General features: G+C 49.1%; 2 protein-coding genes across 2 annotated transcripts; one reads left to right on the top strand and one right to left on the bottom strand.

The window, feature by feature from the left end:
• Positions 1-9,241: 9,241 nt before the first annotated feature.
• CAPNS1 (calpain small subunit 1) lies at positions 9,242-16,157 on the top strand. Its single transcript, XM_017660077.3, has 11 exons — positions 9,242-9,375; positions 10,238-10,453; positions 11,408-11,441; positions 11,736-11,825; positions 11,991-12,048; positions 12,144-12,208; positions 13,518-13,586; positions 13,687-13,765; positions 13,912-14,028; positions 15,362-15,420; positions 15,597-16,157. The coding sequence occupies exons 2-11, from the start codon at positions 10,254-10,256 to the stop codon at positions 15,621-15,623; spliced, it is 798 nt and encodes a 265-aa protein (XP_017515566.3). The 5' UTR covers positions 9,242-9,375; positions 10,238-10,253; the 3' UTR covers positions 15,624-16,157.
• Positions 16,158-16,759: 602 nt separating this feature from the next.
• COX7A1 (cytochrome c oxidase subunit 7A1) lies at positions 16,760-18,397 on the bottom strand. Its single transcript, XM_017660078.3, has 4 exons — positions 18,243-18,397; positions 17,513-17,599; positions 17,298-17,382; positions 16,760-16,872 (listed from the first exon to the last, which is right to left on the bottom strand). Exons 1-4 carry the CDS (start codon positions 18,255-18,257, stop codon positions 16,817-16,819), a joined length of 243 nt encoding a protein of 80 aa, XP_017515567.1. The 5' UTR covers positions 18,258-18,397; the 3' UTR covers positions 16,760-16,816.
• Positions 18,398-19,232: the final 835 nt, after the last annotated feature.

The raw sequence follows: 19,232 nt of genomic DNA, 5'->3' as shown, positions 1-19,232 counted from the left end.
ATGAAGGTTTCACACAAGCAACATTGTGGTTTCTACATTCCGCCCTATTATCAAATCCGCACCACATACCCCATTCCAGTCACTGTCCATCAGCAGAGTAAGATGCTATAGAGCCACTGCTTGTGTTCTCTGTGTTATATGCAGTATTCTTTAATGCTATCTAATACAAGGTTGAAATTCAGAAGCCCCCGATTGTTTCATGAATGTCTTTTTACTGCTGGCTTGTTTAAATAAGAATCCAAATCATAATGTGTATTGTTCTGATAACTCTCTAAGTCTTTTACTCTACAATAGTTTCTCCTACCTCCCAATCTTCCTGTGGGATTTTCCAAGTCTGACTTGTCTGGTTGCACCTCTTGGTGTCCTTTAATATGTTTTTAAAACTGGTAGATCCAAGAACTCATCCAATTTTGGTATATTTATATATAAATATACTTTATGGGTGGTGTTCCATCAGGAATCACATTCTATCTGGTTGTCTCTCTTTTTGTGATGTTAAGATCCAGTGTGGTATTCTTGCAGTGTCAGCCAGGTCCACCTATTACAAAACCATGGCCAAACTTCAGGAAAGAGATGTCTACAAGGTCCTCCTTCCATTCTTCTCCCTCTACTCCACAAGAACTAAACTGTCTTTTCATTGCTAAAGCCCTTTCTCATTACTAAACTCAAGAGGCAATTCTTAACTTCAACTTACTGGTCCTGCAATGACAACTGACATTTAGTCCAATGCTTCTCAAGCATTGGGAGGATCTCAAGGAGCTTTTGTTTATGAGGGTAACATCTGCAGGTACCTACCATGTTAGAAATTTAAAAATTTAAATGTTAATAAAAAAAATAAACCACTAAATGCTAACATTATTAACTTTTTAAATAAAGAATAACTGGTTTGAAAAAATAAGTGGGAATAGTGGCATTGCTTTACATCTTGAAAATCTTTTTACTATCTGGCTTCAGAAAAAGCTGGATTCTCATACCTGTGTCTGCGTGCAAACTACTGAATATTTTTCATGAAAGAATGAGAGTGGGAAAGGAAAAAAAGTCTTCACATTATTAGGAAAATAATTTTAACTTCAAAGACCCCCTGAAAAGGTCCTGAGGACTTCCAGGTGTCCCCAGTATTCAAAATGTCCAAACATACCCCATGACAATCCTGATTTCTGGCTTCTGCTTGGCTTGGACCCAATGGGCCAGATCTGTTGTACCTGTGAGGGCCTAACTAATACAGAAACCACGCATATATTAGAACAGTGGGCAGCCTGAGTCCAAAGTCTAAAAATATGCAAAGTGAGTAAAAATATTGCTGAAAGGATTTTCAAAGCATCATTTTTTTCCATTTATTTTTTATTAAGGTATCATTGATATACACTCTTATGAAGATTTCACAAGAAAAACAATGTGGTTATTACATTCACCCTTATTATTAAGTCCACCCTCCATACCCCATTGCAGTCACTGTCCATCATTGAAGTAAGATGCCACAGAGTCCCTATTGTCTTCTCTGAGCTACACTGTCTTCCCCGTGATCCCACACACACACCATGTGCACCAATCATGATACCCCACAATCCCCTTCTCCCTCCCTCCACACCTGCCCTCCCCAACCCCTCCCCTTTGGTAACACTAGTCCCTTCTTGGACTCTCTGAGTCTGCTGCTATTTTGTTCCTTCAGTTTAGTTTTGTTGATATACTCCAAAAATGAGGGAAATCATTTTGTATTTGTCTTTCTGTGCCTCACTTATTTCACTGAGCATAATACCCTCCAGCTCCATCCATGTTGTTGCAAATGGTAGGATTTGTTTTCTTCTTATGGCTGTATAGTATTCCATTGTGTATATGTACCACACCTTCTTTATCCATTCATCTACTGATGGACACTTAGGTTGCTTCTATATCTTGGCTATTGTAAATAGTGCTGCGATAAACATAGGAGTGCATATATCTTTTTGAATCTGAGAAGTTGTTTTCTTTGGGTCAACTCCTAGGAGTGGAATTCCCGGGTCAAATGTTATATCTATTTTTAGTTTTTTGAGGAACCTCCATAGTGCTTTCCACAACGGTTGAACAAATTTACATTCTCACCAGCAGTGTAGGAGGGTTCCCCTTTCTCCGCATCCTCGCCAGCATTTGTTGTTCCTATTCTTTTCTATGTTGGCCATCCTAACTGGTGTGAGGTGATATCTCATTGTGGTTTTAATTTGCATTTCCCTGATGACTAGCGATGTGGAGCATCTTTTCATGTGCCTGTGGGCCATCTGAATTTCTTCTTTGGAGAAGTGTCTATTCCTATCCTCTGCTCATTTTTTAATAGGGTTATTTACTTTTTGGGTGTTGAGGCATGTGAGTTCTTTATATATTTTGGATGTTAATCCTTTGTCGGATATGTCATTTACAAATATATTCTCCCATACCATAGGATGACTTTTTGTTCTGCGGATGGTGTACTTTGCTGTTCAGAAGCTTTTTAGCATGACGTAGTCCCATTTGTTCATTTTTTTTGTTTCCCTTGCCCAAGGAGATGTGTTCAAGAAAAAGCTGCTTGTTTATATTCAAGAGATTTTTTCCTATGTTTTCTTCTAAGAGTTTTATGGTTTCATCACTTATATTCAGGTATTTGATCCATTTTGAGTTTACTTCTGTGTATGGGGTTAGACAATAATCCAGTTTCATTCTCTTACATGTAGTTGTCCAGTTTTGCCAACACCAGTTGTTGAAGAGGCTGTCATTTCTCCATTGCATATTCATGGATCCTTTATCACATATTAATTGACCATATATGTTTGGGTTTATATCTGGGCTTTCTAGAGATTTCCATTGGTCTATGGGTCTGTTCTTGTTGCAGCATCATTTTTTAATTATAAGAACAAATAAGAAATAATCAAATATCCAACCAGTATTTGACAACATTTCAGGTGGTATTAATGAATACTCAATGATATCAAGTTTCTTTACAAAAGAAAAATGGACTTTGCTGACTTACAGTTAGATGAAATGCTTTACTGTAGGAATTTTCATTAACATGCTTGAGTCCATGATAACTATGTTAGGGGGAATCTACTAGGCATTACTTTCTGAACTTATTTGGTCATGGAGCCTGTATCATTTAGCTCTTGGTGTGTAACAAACCACACCAAAGCTTCATGACTCAAAACAATAACCATTTATTATTCTCACATGTTTATGGATTAGCTGAATGGTTCTGCTGATCTGGGCCAAACTTAGCTGATCTTGACTGAGTCGGCGTGGGCATCTGTAATCTGCTGGAGAGTCAACTGGGTGCTGGATAGTCATGATGGCCTTGGCCAAGATGCAGGGCTCATCTTCTCATAGATTAGCCTGGAGTTTTTTTTGTTTCCCTTGCCCAAGGAGTTGTTTTAATGGAGGAGCTAGAATTGGGAGAGAGAGAGAGAGAAGCACAGAATAAGGCCTCTTGACATCATGTTATTGATTAAAGACAAGGGAAGTTTAGCTTCAGGGGATTGGAGAACCGACTGTACCACTTGATGCAAGAAGATGCAAAGTCAAATTGTTCAGGGCAAAGACTGTACAGGGAAGGGTGGGAAATAAGGCTATTTTTGCAACAGAGCCTTTTCTTCACAGAGTGTATTAAATAAATGGTAGCTGCTGTTAACTGAAGAACTCCAAAACTCAGTGGTTTATCAATCTGTTTTTTTATTCACACCATAGTCCAGGGCAAGTCAGTGGGGTCACTCTGCTCCAAAGTCTGTCGGAGACCAGACTCCTTCCATCATAGGCTCTGCCCACCTCTTGGTCCCCTGAGTCCCCTCTGTTGAGCCAGTGATGTTGAAAAAAGTGAAAACCACAGGTGGGCAGTTTTTAAGGTTAGGCCTGGAGACTAGACACATCTGCTCACATGCCCATTGGCTACAAGTCAGTTATATGTCCTTATGAAATTGCAAGGGACAATAGGCAGTGTAGTTCAGTGGTGTGTGTAAGAACAAAGGGGAATAATTTTAGTGAGCAGTTAACCAGTCTCTGCCACACATTTTGGGGCATACTGTATCTGAAAATACAGAGGGGTTATATTCTTCATTTCCTTGTTTATTGCCTTTCTTCTGCTGGTAGGATGTATGCTCCATGAGTTTTCTTCACCACTACTTCCCCATCATTTATACAGGGGCCTGGATACAGTAAGCACTCAATAAATACATTGTTGAATAAATGAAGAAATTCTAGTAACTTTCACATGATGGAATATTATGAACACCCTAAAAATGGTATTTTTAGGGACACAGGAAATTGCTTGGGTTGTGTATAATGGACACATTAGGTAGGATTTAATATAAATTCTGCAATAGAACTCAATATGGCTGTGGCTTAAATTGAACTTTCTTTCTCCTACAGCAGTCCAGAGCTGGTCACAAGGCTTCTTAGTATCAGGTATTCAAACTACTTCAATTGATGGCCCTGCCATCCCTAGACAAGTGCCCTGGCCTGTGTGGCCAAGTTGTTCCCACCCCATCTGTGGTCCAGGCAGTGAGGAAGAGAAAGGGGAAATGGAAACTCACTCCACTGCTCCTTCAGAGCACAAGTGAACCAAGAAACGAAGGCCTAGCTTTAGTGTCTAATTTATTCTTCCCTATGGATTTTGATGGTCATGTCCTTGGTTACTTTTCAGGGCAAGGAGCCAATGTCTAACCGTGAGGGTAGATCACAGGTGGGTAGTCAAAGTGAATAGAGCTGCTCATTCCAGGTTAATGCAAGTAGTTTGCAAGTTGATTGGCAGAATGCAAATTCACATACACAGTGTGGTCAGAAATATCTAAAAAATATTCCCAGGAAAAAAATCATAAGGGAAATATAGCTAAATAGAGGTTGTCTCAAAAAGGTTGAATTTTTCCTTTTAAAATATAGTTTGCTATATTTTATACATTTTCTACAATAAGCAGGCAGTAGTACCAGGTATTTTAAACACCTTTAATCGTGAAATATAGCACATCTACAGAGAGAGAAGCAATAGAGATGCACACAATATGGGATCATTCTAGAACAAACATTGAGATATCAGAGTGATCAGGCTGGACTGGGGAGCCCAGAAGGCTGTGGGATGCCAAAGAAGGTACTTGATTGAGCAGGAGAAAGGAGGCAGGGAGGGAATTGTCAAGGAGAGCCTGCAGGAGAGGAGCCATCGGAACCATGATGTGGAAGGACAATGATTTGCTGGGTAACCATGAAATCACACATTCTACAGACTGAGAGTTTTCATTTTAATGAGGAAGTCTGAACTGTATAAATCATCCCACCAAAGCATGATGACGATGATAGTAGCTAAGTGCTGCTGACCGCGTGTGTTCCACGCCTGGGCTGGGCTGGGGTATGCTGGGATACAGTGGTCCCTAAGAGAGCCTTACCCCCTGTCAGAAGGCCCCCAGTCCAGTCAATGAGACACATTATTGATCACTACAGGTTGTAATTATGAATGTCTTGGGAAAGAAATTTTGGGGGTCTTGGGATCATATTGCAAGGTGACCTGCCCTAGTCTGTGATAGAGATCAAGAAAGGCTTTCTTGATAAGGTGATTAACTACAAAGCAAAAAGACAGGAGGGGTGTTCTTGCAGAGACATGGCCTGCGCAAGAGCCTGGCAGCAAGGAAGCCTGGGGAGAAGAGCAGGAACAGTGATGGTTAACATTTTGTGTCAACCTGACCAGGATATGGGATGCCCGGATACTTGGCTAGATATTATTTCTGGTTGTGTCTGTGAGGGAGGGTGTTTCCAGATGATATTAGCATTTGAATCAGTAGACTGAATAAAGCAGAGTGCGGTCCCCAGGGTGGGCAGCATCATTCAATCTTTTGAAGACCTGAATAGAACACAAGCAGGGGAAGAAATAATTGATGCTCTGCCTAAGGAGCTGGGACATCAGTCTCTTGCACTCCAGACTGTAACTGTGCCACTGGCTCCCCTGGAACTACACCATTGTGCCTGAAGACTTGGACCAGGACTTAAAAACCACCAGCTTGCAGACGACAGATCATGGAACTTCTTAGACTCCATAATCTTTATAATGCATCTCTTTTTCCCCCGCTCACTCTGTATATTCTATTGGTTCTATTTCTCTTGAGAACCCTAACACAGGCAGTGGAGGGACAGAAATATGGATTAGTCATCACGTAACTATTTGGCATCAGCCATGCTTCTCTTTAGACCCGGTTCTGCCGTCCCTCAGACAAGTGACTCTACCTTTCTGAACCTCCACTTCCTCACAGGTTAGTTCCTTTTTTAGAGGGTTGTGAGAAGCCTTGCAATATATGCATGTAAGGCAGTTACCCCAGCCTGTTCCATCAAGTCCTCAGGTGTTAGCTGGGGTAGTTATGACAATTTTGAGTATAGTAATTGGTGGCACTATAACATTAAGGTCATGGAAGCAGCAAATTGTTGAGGATTAAAAGTGTGAGCTATAAAACCAGCCTTCCTGGGTTCAAATCTTGACGCTGGCTCTTATTAGCTATGTGATCTTGGACAAGTAATTCCATTCTTTCTGATTTCCTCATGGGCGTGATAACAGTATCTGCCTGCATCAGTCAGAATAGGCTAGGTTACACTGTCATAACAAATGAGCCCTAGACATCTCCAAGGTATGGCTCAATGATTCATGTGGCACCTCTGTGCCTGCATAACTCCAATGTTCCCTAGCCAGGAATTAGAGCACAGAGCATCCTGCACTGACTTTTAAATGCTACTCTTGGGAAGTGATACTCTCAAGACTCCCATGTATACTTTATTGGCCAAGGAAGTCAACCATGCTTGAGGTCAAAGGAGTCTGGAGGATGATAAAAGACACTTGCTGTATTATCTCATTGATGCTGAAAATTCAATGAGAAAATGCACACAAAACATTTAATTAATTCAACAAAGATTTATTGAGTACCTAAGATGTGTCGGGCACTGTTCTAGGAACTGGGTACACAGAACAAGACAGACAGAAACCCTTTGAGGAGCTCATATTCTAGTGAGGGAGATAGAGAAGAAACCGGATAAATAAGTCACTATTCAGTGTGTTAGCAGGTGATGACAGACAAAGGCAGTGGAGGTGGGGGTTGTCTAGGAGGGAGAGGGAGAAGCTGGAGGCTGGACCAGGGTGGAGCTGTAAAGAGTTTAGATTCTATAGAGTCAGTAAGGTTACTGATAGGTTGGTGTGGGTGTGAAAGACAGGTCAAGGACAGCCCTGGGGAGTTTGGTCTCAGTCACTGAAGGAAGGACAGAGGTGCCATTAACCTAAACACAGAAGTGTGGGGTGGAGGTTTGGGAGGAAGGTCAGAAGCTCAGATCAGGATGAGGGATGTATGAAGCTTGAGATACTTCTATCCCACATCCTAAGACCCCCATGGAGACAGTAAATAGAATGAGGTTGTAGGAGCCTGGAGATATCTGGGCTGAAAATAGACATTTGGGTGTTGAGAGCCTAGAGATGGAATTTAAGCTGTGTGTGATGGGGGGAGATTCGCCATGGTGTGAGTGAGGAGGACCAAGGCCTAAAACGTGTAGCTGGCCAGGCAGACAGACCAGATGCTGAGTGCTCTGAGATGGCAGTGAATGTTAGGAGAAAGTACAAGTTACAAGCACGTAATTGAAAGCCTCACCCAGACTCATTCTTGGGTGGGGGTGGAGACAGGGAGGGCTTCTTGGAAGAGGTGACTCCTGAGTCACCCTCCGAAGCCTGCATAGGTATATAAACAGGCAAAAAAGGCAGGAGTATTCCAGGGAGAGGGCCCAGCCCATGCAGGGGCCTGGCCGCAACTGAGCCTGGATGAGGGCCAAGAAGCTGCTCAGTCCGGCAGGGAGGGGTCAGATTAGTCATCGTCAAAAAAGTATTGGCATCAGCCAAGCCCAGGTTCAAACCTGGTCCTGCCACCCTCTGTGACCTCAGGCAAGTGACCCTACCTACACAGCCTCTGTTTTCTTTCCTGTTAGTTCCTGCCTTATGGCCAAGGCTTATGTAGCAGATCCTTGGCCTGGCTGCAGTTGCAGGTTTTGTCTGTTGTGATCTTGTTATTTGAGCTATTATCACATTAATTATCCAAGAGTCAAAGTAGTAGTTAAGTTTACAGGCTAGGGAGTTTAACCTCCGTGAGTTTACTATTTGTAAAGTGTAAATACTATATAGCATCCATCCCACAGGACTGTTATGAAGCTCATACAAGCTGATGTGTGTAAATTGCTTAGAAGAGTGCTTGGCAATTATTTTTATCGGTATTATCGAAGAATGAGCAAGAGGCAACCACCGAGGAATCCAGGGGGGCTCCTTGAGGGAACAGGATAGCAGCTACTGTTTACTAAGTGTTTACCACTTACTTGTGATAGGGGCTAATGAGGGGGCTATGGGAACCCGTTCCCACTTTACAGATTAGAAAATCATTGCTTAGAGCCCAAGTATCCCACAGCTATTAAGGAGCAGATCCAGGATTCAAACTCAAGCTCAGCCAGCCTCCAGTAGAGACTCTAAGGGCCAGACCGCTTGGGAACCAGATTTAGCTCCTTCTGAGGAGCCCTGAAAAAGGCCTCCAAAAGGCCTTCAGATGCTGTTTCTCCTCCCAGTTTCTGCAAACATCCCCCGCCCCCCAACCCGCCCCATCACCCTATCTTGGGAACCTCTAGTCTCAAAAAACAGGCCGTGGCCAGGGGACTCTTCCTCCGTCCAGGACCCTCGTTATAGATTGGAAGACTGAGGCGATACTTTGGGCCCGTCCAGGAAAACGATTCTGGAGACCCTGAGCCAGTGGGTAAAGGTGTGCGGGTGGAAGACGCACAAGGCAGAGCTTCACAGGCAGCTAAGTCCTACCCTCAGTTTGACCTCTGTCGGCTGCTGTAGAACCCCGAAAAATCTAGTTCTTGCCACAGATGTGGGCACGTGTCCCAGGACTGTGGGCCAAAGGGAAACTCGGGGTCTCCAGGTGATGTGTGTCACGACAAAGACAGGCAGGAAAGGGGCCGAGTGCCAGGAGTGCCTTTTTCAGTGGACCGAAAACCACAACCGGGACGAAAATTCACACAACACTAGGAAGCGACTCAGTCGCGGCGATTGCCCCGGTGATTTCAGGATTCTCGTGCCCGGGAGGCCCCACTAGGGCAGGACGCGACCTCACACCTGTTTGATCTGGGCGGGGTTGGAAGCCCCAGGGCCGGAACACGCAGGGCGGACCGGCCGCACACCGCCTGTTTCGGGAGGTGAGGCCGCCGCGCGCAGGCGCAGTCTCATGCCGGCTCTAGGACCGCGCGGAGGCAGGCTGGGCGGAGCCGCCGTGCCAGACCCACTGGAGACCGCCTGAGTCACCGGCCCCGCCCTACCCCGCCGGACGCGGCCAGAGGCCCGGGAGCGGCTCAGAAGAACGGACCCGCGGACAAGTGATCGAGGCGGTGAGCGCCCGACCCGGACTCCCCTGCACTCCGTAATCCCGGCCCTTGCGCCCCCCACATCCGATGAGACCCTCAAGTCCCAACCTCAGAGGTTCCTCATATTTACAGTCTCAGATTTGAGCCCCCAGACCTGTACGGCCCTCGTTATCCAGCCCTTGAGGGCTCCTCCGCCCTCCGTCTCAGAATGTAAAATACGAGCGCACGGATTTGAGGGGTACCCTGTAAATTCTAACCTGGTGGGCCTTCCCGAACTACAGTTCTAGACAAGTGTTTCTAATTCTAATGGGGACCCCATTATCCTAGGCCCCGGGCTTCACCCACGATCGTAGACCGAGCCCACAGACCCAGCGGTGACACTGTAATCCCGCTGCCGGGAGTAACTAAACCCTCACACTCACATTCTGGATTTCCTCAACTCTGGCTCCTAGGGGCCTCCAGCCCGAGCATCTCTGCTCAGATCCAAGCCCCTGACCCGCCCAAGACCCCTAAACCCAGTTCTGGGACTCTGGACCTCAGATTCGAGTGCCCAGACACGCCAAGGTTGCATTACACAATTTGGGGCCCCATCTTAAGAACCCTTCCCGACCAAGTCCCATGCCCTTAAGGATGCCTATGCGCACTCAGTCCAGGGTCCCTCAGGATAGACGCGGGACCCTTTGGCCCCGGAGGGGGTTTCAGACCTGATCCCCCGTCCCTAACCCATCCTTCTGAGAACTACCTTTGCCCAGAGCCCAGGCCCCATCCCAGATGGACAAGCCCCAGCCGGGGTACTCCCCAACGTCCAGCAGCCAGAAACGCGTATTTTGGTGGGGAGGGGCGGGCTCAGGGGCGAGGCGGGCCCTTGACCCCTTTTTCCCCGCAGGAATCGAGCGGCAGCCATGTTCCTGGTTAACTCATTCTTGAAGGGCGGCGGCGGCGGCGGGGGAGGCGGGGGCCTGGGCGGGGGCCTGGGGAATGTGCTCGGAGGCCTGATCAGCGGGGCCGGAGGTGGCGGAGGCGGAGGCGGCGGCGGCGGCGGCGGCGGCGGTGGCGGCGGAACTGCCATGCGCATCTTGGGCGGGGTCATTAGCGCCATCAGGTGAGGCGGGGCTTGAATTGGGGAGGGGCCTGGCGGCAGTGGAGGGTCCTGCAGGAGAAGAATGGAGTAACCTGTACACTGACCTGAAGTCAGTTGAGCTGGTCCGGGCCTGGGCTGGGAAGCGGGTCTTGAGGGGTCGGGCCGTAATGAGGCACATGACAGTTCCTGCGGGCCTGGCTTGACATGCACGTAGTCTGATAAGGGGCACTGTCGGATGGGACCCGGTGGGCTTTGGGAGGTGGGGCTGGGGGGTGGGGGGCTTCCGCCATCCCGGAGACAAACGTTAAGCAGGCGCAGCGGATGAGGCTAGGTGTCACTTCATGGGGGCGAGGCCTGCCTTACCGGTGCGGCCAGGCTGGAGAAGTGAATCAATGAGGAGGTGGGCCCAGAAGAGGCGAAGGCCTAATGGGATAGGGGAAATGATCTTGAAGGAGCTGGGCCTGGCGGACAACTAGATGGATTAAAATAGAAAAATACCCTGATGGAGGTAGGGTAGGTTGTGCGTAGGGGACTAATTAACCTTGGCAGTGGTCCCTCGGAGGGGTGGGGGCTAACGGAGCTGGGGTGGGATGCTGGGATGACACAGGCATTCAGGAAGCCATAGCGATGGAGTAGTGATGGAGTAGGTTCCTAGACAGATGGGACCTGAGGAGAGTGGGGCCCAAGGAAGCAGGGGCAGAGCTTCAAAGAAGCGAGCCCTCCAAGGGGCTGGGTCTACTGAGGAATTGGCCATTGGGCAGGTGTGCCCAGGCAGGAGTAGGGTCTACCGTGGGGGTGGGCTTGTGGGTTTCCTTGCTGGCGCAACCAGGGAGGCAAAGATATGGACACGTGAGGACAAGGACAGATGGAGAGAGGTGGAGGAAACCGGAAGGGTGGCCGACTCGGGCTTGGGGGGTTGGGGCTACTCGTTGGAGGCCCTGCCCCTTGGCACTAACTACCCCCATCTTCCCTCAGTGAGGCAGCTGCGCAGTACAACCCAGAGCCCCCGGTAAGCCCCCCTGGAAAATGGGAGACTCCTCGTCTCACTCCAAGGCCTTTTCCAGCATCCATTCTTACCCCTTTGTAGAAGTCACACCCCTCTTCCTCTTATTCTTTTCATTAAGTCTCTCCTTTGCTGTGACCCTAACACAGCCATGGGTCTCAGCTACACCTACTCCCTCTTCTCCTGTCACTTCATTCCTTCAGTCACCTACCACCTAGCTCACTCTGACTTTCCTGCCTAGGGCTGTCCTGGCCAGGGCACCCCTACCCCTACTTGCTCTGAGATCTTCTCCCTCTGCAGCCCCCACGCACCCATTACTCCAACATTGAGGCCAATGAGAGTGAGGAGGTCCGGCAGTTCCGGCGGCTATTTGCCCAGCTGGCTGGAGATGTAAGTAACCCGGGGCGCCGAGCCCTGTCCTAACCCTTACATGCCTTCCCTTGGGCTGCCCTTGCACACGCACACTTACCAATTGCAATCCCAAAGTCCCATCCTTCTTCCTGACACTCCTCCCTTTCTGTCACCCCTGACCCCACCCCTAACTTCTCCCCACAGGACATGGAAGTCAGTGCTACAGAACTCATGAACATTCTCAACAAGGTCGTAACCCGACGTGAGTTACTCGGGTCAACACAGGCATGTTTAGAGGCACAGGGGCTGGGGTAGCTGTGACTTTTGGCTTCTGACCTTTCAGCCTGTCCTCCACAGACCCTGATCTGAAGACTGATGGTTTTGGCATTGACACATGTCGCAGCATGGTGGCTGTCATGGATGTATCCTTGGGGGCCATTGGGGGAGGCTTTGGGAGAAGAGAAAGTTTTCTAAGAGCATGACTGGAACAGCCAGGGTGTAGCTTTCACACCTGCAGATGTACATAACACACACCCTCCTGTGGACATGTGACAATAAATTACATCAGCTGTCACAGCAGGCACCTTACTTCATAGCCACCTGTTAGGGACAATTATTGTATCCATTTTATGAGTGAAGAAACAGACTCAGAAAGAGGCATTTATCTGAAGTTATAAAGAGTTAAGTGGCAGGATGGAAATTTGGACTCAGGTCTTTTCAAGCTTATAACTGCCATGGGTATGCTTGCATACATACATACATGCACACATATACAAGGGCACATATACACCCATAAACATGAAGTAACGTGAAGGCATGTGCACAGAAAACATGTATTTGCACATGGGCCAGTTGGTAGCTGATCTAGGGTATGTGCACACTGAGCATATAGGATGATGCAGACACACACATACATACCTGTCATGTGATCACACATATATATGTGTTGCATAGAGCTATACAATCCTGGTTCTTACTCTTGGCAAGGGCAAGGTTACTGAACCTCTCTGTGCAATTTGCCTATCCATAAAATGGGGTGAATAATAGTGATACCAAATTGGTGCTACATGCAAAAGGTTTAGTAGGGCACACAGTAAGTGGTCTGTATGCATTAGTGGTTCCTATGATCTTACTCAGGTATATTTTCAGCTTTGAATCTGCTGCTTTCTCTGTCATGGGAATAATAATGGTGAGGCTGGTGTCTTGAGGGTTTAGTGAGAAAAATGTTCTGAGGAAGCTTGGCACTGTCTTGTGTGTACTAGGTAACTTGGTAAGTCTTGGCCATTATTTATTGAGAATTTATCAGATGAGCTAAGGGCTTTATCTCATTCGGTTTTTATCACAAACCTAGCAGGAATTTACTGTCATGATGTTATTTCCTTAGAGGTCTAAGATACCCTTGTTTTTTATATGTCTTAACAATAATGAAATTATAGTGTTATCAAGAATTTTGTAAGTAAGGAATTCGTTAACTATTTTTAGGTGGAGCATTTGTAGTTTGGAGAAGTTTAATATGATTCCCCATGGTAATAGTTAAAAAGAGTCCTTATTTAGAACTATAAACTTTGTATGGGTAAAAAGAAAAATAAAACCATGCCCAAGGTGACATGACTGGGTTGGGAAGGTTGCTGGGGTTTGAGCCCAGGTTCCCTTGCTTGGCCACGATCATCATCCATGCAGTGCACACATCTGGGTACAGCCATCACTCTGTCCTTAACACCCTCCTCCCAGAGCGACACCACAGGCAAGCTGGGCTTCCAGGAATTCAAGTACTTGTGGAACAACATCAAAAAGTGGCAGGTGTGTGGCAAATTCAAACTCTTAGCACAAAGACCCCTAAACCATGGATGTGCCATGCCCCACAACACACAGTTGAACCCTGACTTCCCTGTCCCCACAGGCCATATACAAACAGTTTGATGTTGACCGGTCAGGGACCATTGGCAGCAGTGAGCTCCCAGGGGCCTTTGAGGCAGCAGGTGTGACTGGCAGGGACATGGTTGAGCTGGGGTTGGGACTGGAGAGGCAGCCCCCAGTGAGCTGGCCTGAGCCCGAAGCCTGGGGCTGGGAGTGGGTTGGGCTGTGTGGCCCCCGTACCTGAGAGCCTAAGCCACACCATTCTCAGGATTCCATCTGAATGAGCATCTCTACAACATGATCATCCGGCGCTACTCAGATGAGGGAGGGAACATGGATTTTGACAACTTCATCAGCTGCCTGGTCAGGCTGGACGCCATGTTCCGTAAGTGACGCTCTGTCTTTCTGGGTGGGGATTTGTCTAACCTACTTGGGTCAGGGTCTCCCCTGAGCCTGCGGTTGGCAGTGGTAGGCACACGGCAGGGTTAGGTTTGGGGTTGTCAGGGTTACTGTTAGGAGTTAGGAGGGTACATGTGAGGGGTGAAGTGGCCCTAGTGAGAGGCTGGGGACAGGCGTTGCTGAGGGAACAGCCTGTGTGAAGGCCTAGATGGGAAAGAGGAGCTGGTGCTTTGGGTGTTTTTTGTTGCACTCAGTTGAGAGTGCTGAGGCGGGGCTGGGGGAGACATAAGGCTGGGATTGTGCGGGCTGTTGTGAACATGATGTACTAAATCCTTAAGACCACCCTGGGAAGTGGGAATTACTGCCCCCCATTTTGTGGAGAAGCCTAAGGGTTCAAGGAGGTAAAACTGCTTGCTCACAGCCACTTGACTAGGAGGTTGCAGTGCCAGAATCTGAACTCGGATCTGAGAGAGTGGAATGAAAGGAGGCAGGAGCAGTGGCCATGGTCAGGCCAAGCATGTCTGCAAAGGCCAAGTTCAGGGGTGCTCAGATACTACTGGGGGCAACGCAGAGCCACAGCAGGTTCTAGGCTGGGGAGGGATAGGGTCATGTTTGGCTTTCGAAAGATCCCTGGCCTCCCGAGAGCCCAGCATTAAAAGCATGGATAGAGGAAGAGGTAGTATGTCCATGAAAGGGAGGTGGAACTAGGGCAGATGGTACCAAAAGTCATATATGAGGAGGCCCAAGAAATGGCCATTGGATCTACCAGCAAGAGGGCCAATAGAAGCTACAGCATCCAGGATACAGGATGTGGGCACCTAAGGGTGGTAACTGGGCGGTGAGCGAGAGAGAAGCGAAGACAGTGTAGGCACATGTTTGCCTAGATGTGCCTGTGAGTGGGGAACAGGGAGTCGGGTTTCAGGGCAGGAGTGGGGCCCGTGCCAGACTCCAGGGGCAGGAAGTGGAGGGTGTGGAGCTTAGAGGTTGGTGGGAGGCTGGGGCTTAGGCAGAGAGTGATGGGAGGTGGTGCAGGTCAGTAGATAGGCCAATATTGAATACGTAACAGTCTGGGTTCCAATCCCAGTTTTCACACTTTCTTGCTCTGTGACCTGGGGTACATTACTTCACTTCTCTGTGCCTTGTTTTAAAATGACACTTACCTCACAGAATTAGATTGAGTCAATACATGGAAAGTACTTTATACAGTGCTTGACACATTGTTAAGTACTCAAAAGTACTAGCCATTATTATCATCCCATATATTAGTATAATACTTTTATCCTAAAAGCCAAATACCTCTAATCCTTCCCTCTCCCTAGGTGCCTTCAAATCTCTTGACAAAGACGGCACTGGACAAATCCAGGTGAACATCCAGGAGGTAAGAACCCCCATCCTGGGATATGGGTGCCTAGGAGGAATCCCGCCCGAGGCTCACGTACCAGCTCAGCATGGGCTCCCTCCCTCCTTTTTCCCAACAACCCTGGGTGAAGGCAGAGAAGGGCATCAAGTGTTCCTAGGTCCCCAGCTCCTCACTCTGTGCCTTCCTCTCCCCAGTGGCTGCAGCTGACTATGTATTCCTGAATGGGAACCCCGGACCCACCCCCTCGTCACCTTGCTGTAGGAGTCACCTTGGACTCTACGGTCTCCTCCAGGGCTCATCCTGTCTTCAGTCATATATTCCTGGGTCCTGCTGACCCATAGGCCTTTGCATTCTCCCAGCCCTTGGCACTCAGCTTCTAGGTCAACAGCCAGAGGCCAAAATGCCCCAACATGCCAGGCCTCAAGTTACCCCTGGCTCTATGACACTGTAACACTCCCTGCCCCAAGGGTCACCCCACTCCCAGCACACCTACTCCATAAACCTTCTCCTGCACCTGTGCCAAGCCCAACACCTGTGTTGCTCCCATGCCCTAAGGGCCCTTCTCAGTTCTAGGAAGATCACTCTAGTCCCTACACAGCCTGGCACACCCTTTTGCAGTTACTGCCCAGGCAGCTGAACTCTAGGGCATTAACAGGCCCATGCACCCCACTGCCTACTGTAATCTGCTCCCAGCCTGCCAGGCCCAGGAGGAAATAAATGCACCCCAGTTGCTGCTCTCTGGGGTTTACTGCTTATCCAGCTCTGTCCGGGGCAGAGGGAATCTGGTTCCTGGGTGGCAGGCTGGCAGTACTTTTGTCTGTTTCCATGTTTATCCCAGACCTGGATCTTTATATCTTCTAGTCCTTTTCTTGTCTTTTTTCTCATACTGGATTCCAGTTGAGCTGTATCCTCATTATTGCTGAGATCCCTCACAGATCCTGTGGAGGCTGAGTCTGGGACCCAGGAGCCCAGGCAATCTGTTTCTGCTGCAAGGCTGAGGGGAGATATCAGTGCCACCCCTGGCTCTGTTCCCCAAGGCTATGTTTGCCTGTCTGTCAGCTCTTTGAATGCATCTGTCCTCACCTACCTCTGTTGTGTCATGGACTCAGCATCTTCCTTCCCACCCTCAGGCCTTTGCAGGGCCTGGGGCTTGCCATCCCTGGATACAGAGGCCCTGTCCCACTGGGAATGCTGTTTGGAGTCCCTAGCCCCTCTGGGAGGCCTGAGGCAGTCACATCCTAGGAGTAGCCCTGTGCTAGCATGAGGGACTCAGGGCTGGGAGGGGCTGTCCAGAAGGCAGAGATCCTTTGTTGGTGGGAAGATGGGCGGGGGGCACACACACAGACCTGAGCTGGGCTGGGTTACCCAAAAAGCCATATTTATTGATGCTTGTTCAGGTCCTGCAGACTTGGTCTCACTTCTTGTGGGGGAAGGAGGCCCAGCCAAGGCAGTACAGACTGTAGACAGTGCCTAGGGAAGAAGTTGTGGGGAATTCAGAATAGGACCCCAAACCCCATTGCCTCCGTGAACCCCATCTCAAGTTTTTAAGTACCCCTGCAGGGTCCTCAGTTGTCAGCCTGGATCCCAGCCCTTTGGGCTTCAGCTCCATTATTCCCAAAATGGACTTAAGGTCGTGGGAAGCCCCTAGCCTTGATCAGGAGCAGGCTGTCAGTGTCTTCTCCAACTCCTGTCTGGGCCCCAGATCCCCTCCTGGGACAGAAGCCCAAGCCCCAAGGTGACCCCTCTCTATTTGCCAGCCCAGACTCCAGAACTCTCGTTAGACGAGGCCAGCTCAGAATCCCGTCCCTCCCTAAACCTCAGCCAGGAAACATGCCCTTGCTCCAGCTCCAGGCCAGAGGCCTCCTGCAGTTCAGGGGGAGCCTGTCTGCACTCACCCCCGAGACACAGCGTCATAGTCAGTCGGTACAGGATGTTGTCGGTTCCCCCGCCTTTCAAGTGCACTGGGAGGTCATTGTCCGCCTGAGTGTTGAAGGCGTCCCATGAGAAGGGTGCTGGCTGCTCCATAGGCTGGATGCCTCGCCTCTCCGTGCCCACTTCAGGACTCAGCCTGCCCCGGGTCCTCTCCTCGCCCCACCCACGCCCCGCCTACCTGGAAGAGTTTTTGTTTCTCAGCCACACGGTTCTCAAAGCGGTTCCGGGCGGTTGAGCTGAAGGAACGAATCAATGCCTGGGAGACCTGGCAGGGAGGGGTGAATGGGCACTGGAGGCACCTGGAAGGGCATCCCGAACGGGGTCAGACTTGGGACAGAGGGTGTTGAGCTCTCTGAGGGCCTATCCCCTTGGAAGCCCCTCAAAGGCAAGATCCAACTGCCAGCACGAGTAGCTGAAGGGGCCCTATTAAGAAAGGCCTAGAAGGGGAGTCGCGCCTAGAACGTGTCTCAGGGGTTGCGAAGCTGTCTGTAGGGTATTGGGAGAGGAGCTGACCCATACGGGAGACCAGTTCTACGTGTCCAAGTCCCGGGATTTGGGGGCGGGGGTTTCTTGGATTAATGGGAGGAGCCCAGGTCCCGGGAATGTCCGTACTGGATCCGGGACTTTCGCACGGCCTAAGAAGTCTGGGAGAGGGGCAGGGGAGCTAAGTTCCCAGTGCCTAGGTCCCGAGGGAGCCCTTGACGAAGGGCAGAAGCTCATACTCTGGGCTCTGGGCGGTGCTAGGGGTCCCTGGCTCTCAGAAGCTCTTGGATTAGGAGGTGGGGGGCCGGAACCCTGAAGGGGGCTCTGCGTTCCAAGGCTCAGGTCCTGGGATGTTTAGGGAGTTTCGCATTGTGGCCAAGGCCTCCGGGTTGGGGACCCGGGCCCGGCCTGTGGGGGGCCCTCACCCGCAGGGCCCTCATCCTGCGTCCTCTTCTTCGGCCGGAGTCAAGTCCTTAGCCCAAGGACAGAAGGCGCCCTCCTCCCTCCCCCGGCCCGGGAGCCCCAGGCCACGCCCCCCGCGCGCCGCCGCGCGCCTGTCCCAGAGTCACCAGGCGGGGGACACCCGGCAAACCCCGCGGACGGATCCGGGCTCGTGGAAGAGCCGAGACACTGCAGCCCTGCCCCCGCGCCAAAAGGCTGGAGCGCCCATCTGTTACTCATCTGGGAATTTAAGTTGGTCCAGGTGGTGAGGGGAGGGAGTAAAGGAACTACTTTCCGGTTTGTTTCTGCGTTGATACCCGCCTACGGCAAGTTCAAGTCCGCCCCCGGGTCTGTCGGTACTCGCCGGGGCCGGCAGGTATTGGAGAGCCAGTTGTGGCGCAAATAACTGGATATTTGAATTCCTTCTTCTATCTGTATAGATCGGGAGATTGTGCCTCTGAGCCATAGTTATGGTATCTGCAAAGTGAAGACGAAGTCAGGATATTCTTCAAAAGTTTGCTGAGAGCGTTAAATGAGCCCATAAGAGAGCATAACTGAGCTAAAATTTCAACTCGGCTAGTAACTATTCGTAACTGAGCTAATGACTACACAAACAAGATTTTCACCATTTTCTAGCAGTAAGGTTTGATTTAAAAATTTTTAACAGTAACTTTGAAGATATAATAGTCTTTATTAAACGATTCATGAATTGGTTTCCCATCTAGCAAGTAGAAAGGAACTCTGGAGCTGCAGAAAAGGAAAGGTTTTTAAAGGCAGAAAGGGAGCAGAAAAAAAGGAAATTATTAGCAAAGAATGCACTGTTTTAGGCAAAGTTGCCTTCCTAAGAGGAACAAGAAGCGGATTACCTGCTAGTGTTAGCCGGAAATCCCAGTTTCGCGGTTAAAATTTCATTCCTGGAGCAGGGGGTTGCAACTACAGTAAGGTTAGATACTAAGTCTTGGTTTACTGATAGG

This window comes from Manis javanica, chromosome 17, assembly GCF_040802235.1.
Source record: "Manis javanica isolate MJ-LG chromosome 17, MJ_LKY, whole genome shotgun sequence".
NCBI lineage: Eukaryota > Metazoa > Chordata > Mammalia > Pholidota > Manidae > Manis > Manis javanica.
The sequence above is the reverse complement of the archived record's forward strand: the minus strand, read 5'-3'. Positions and strand labels throughout refer to the sequence as shown.

Bases quoted from the DNA above. Each gene is read 5' to 3' on its own strand.
- COX7A1 (XM_017660078.3), bottom strand. The intron at 17,383-17,512 runs GTAGGCGGGGCG...TTCAACACTCAG, and splicing joins AGAAACAAAAACTCTTCCAG to GCGGACAATGACCTCCCAGT. The intron at 16,873-17,297 runs GTGAGTGCAGAC...CTTCTTCCCTAG, and splicing joins TATGACGCTGTGTCTCGGGG to GCACTGTCTACAGTCTGTAC.
- CAPNS1 (XM_017660077.3), top strand. From the start codon at position 10,254: ATGTTCCTGGTTAACTCATTCTTGAAGGGCGGCGGCGGCGGCGGGGGA. The intron at 10,454-11,407 runs GTGAGGCGGGGC...ATCTTCCCTCAG, and splicing joins GGGGTCATTAGCGCCATCAG to TGAGGCAGCTGCGCAGTACA. The intron at 13,766-13,911 runs GTGTGACTGGCA...CACCATTCTCAG, and splicing joins AGGGGCCTTTGAGGCAGCAG to GATTCCATCTGAATGAGCAT.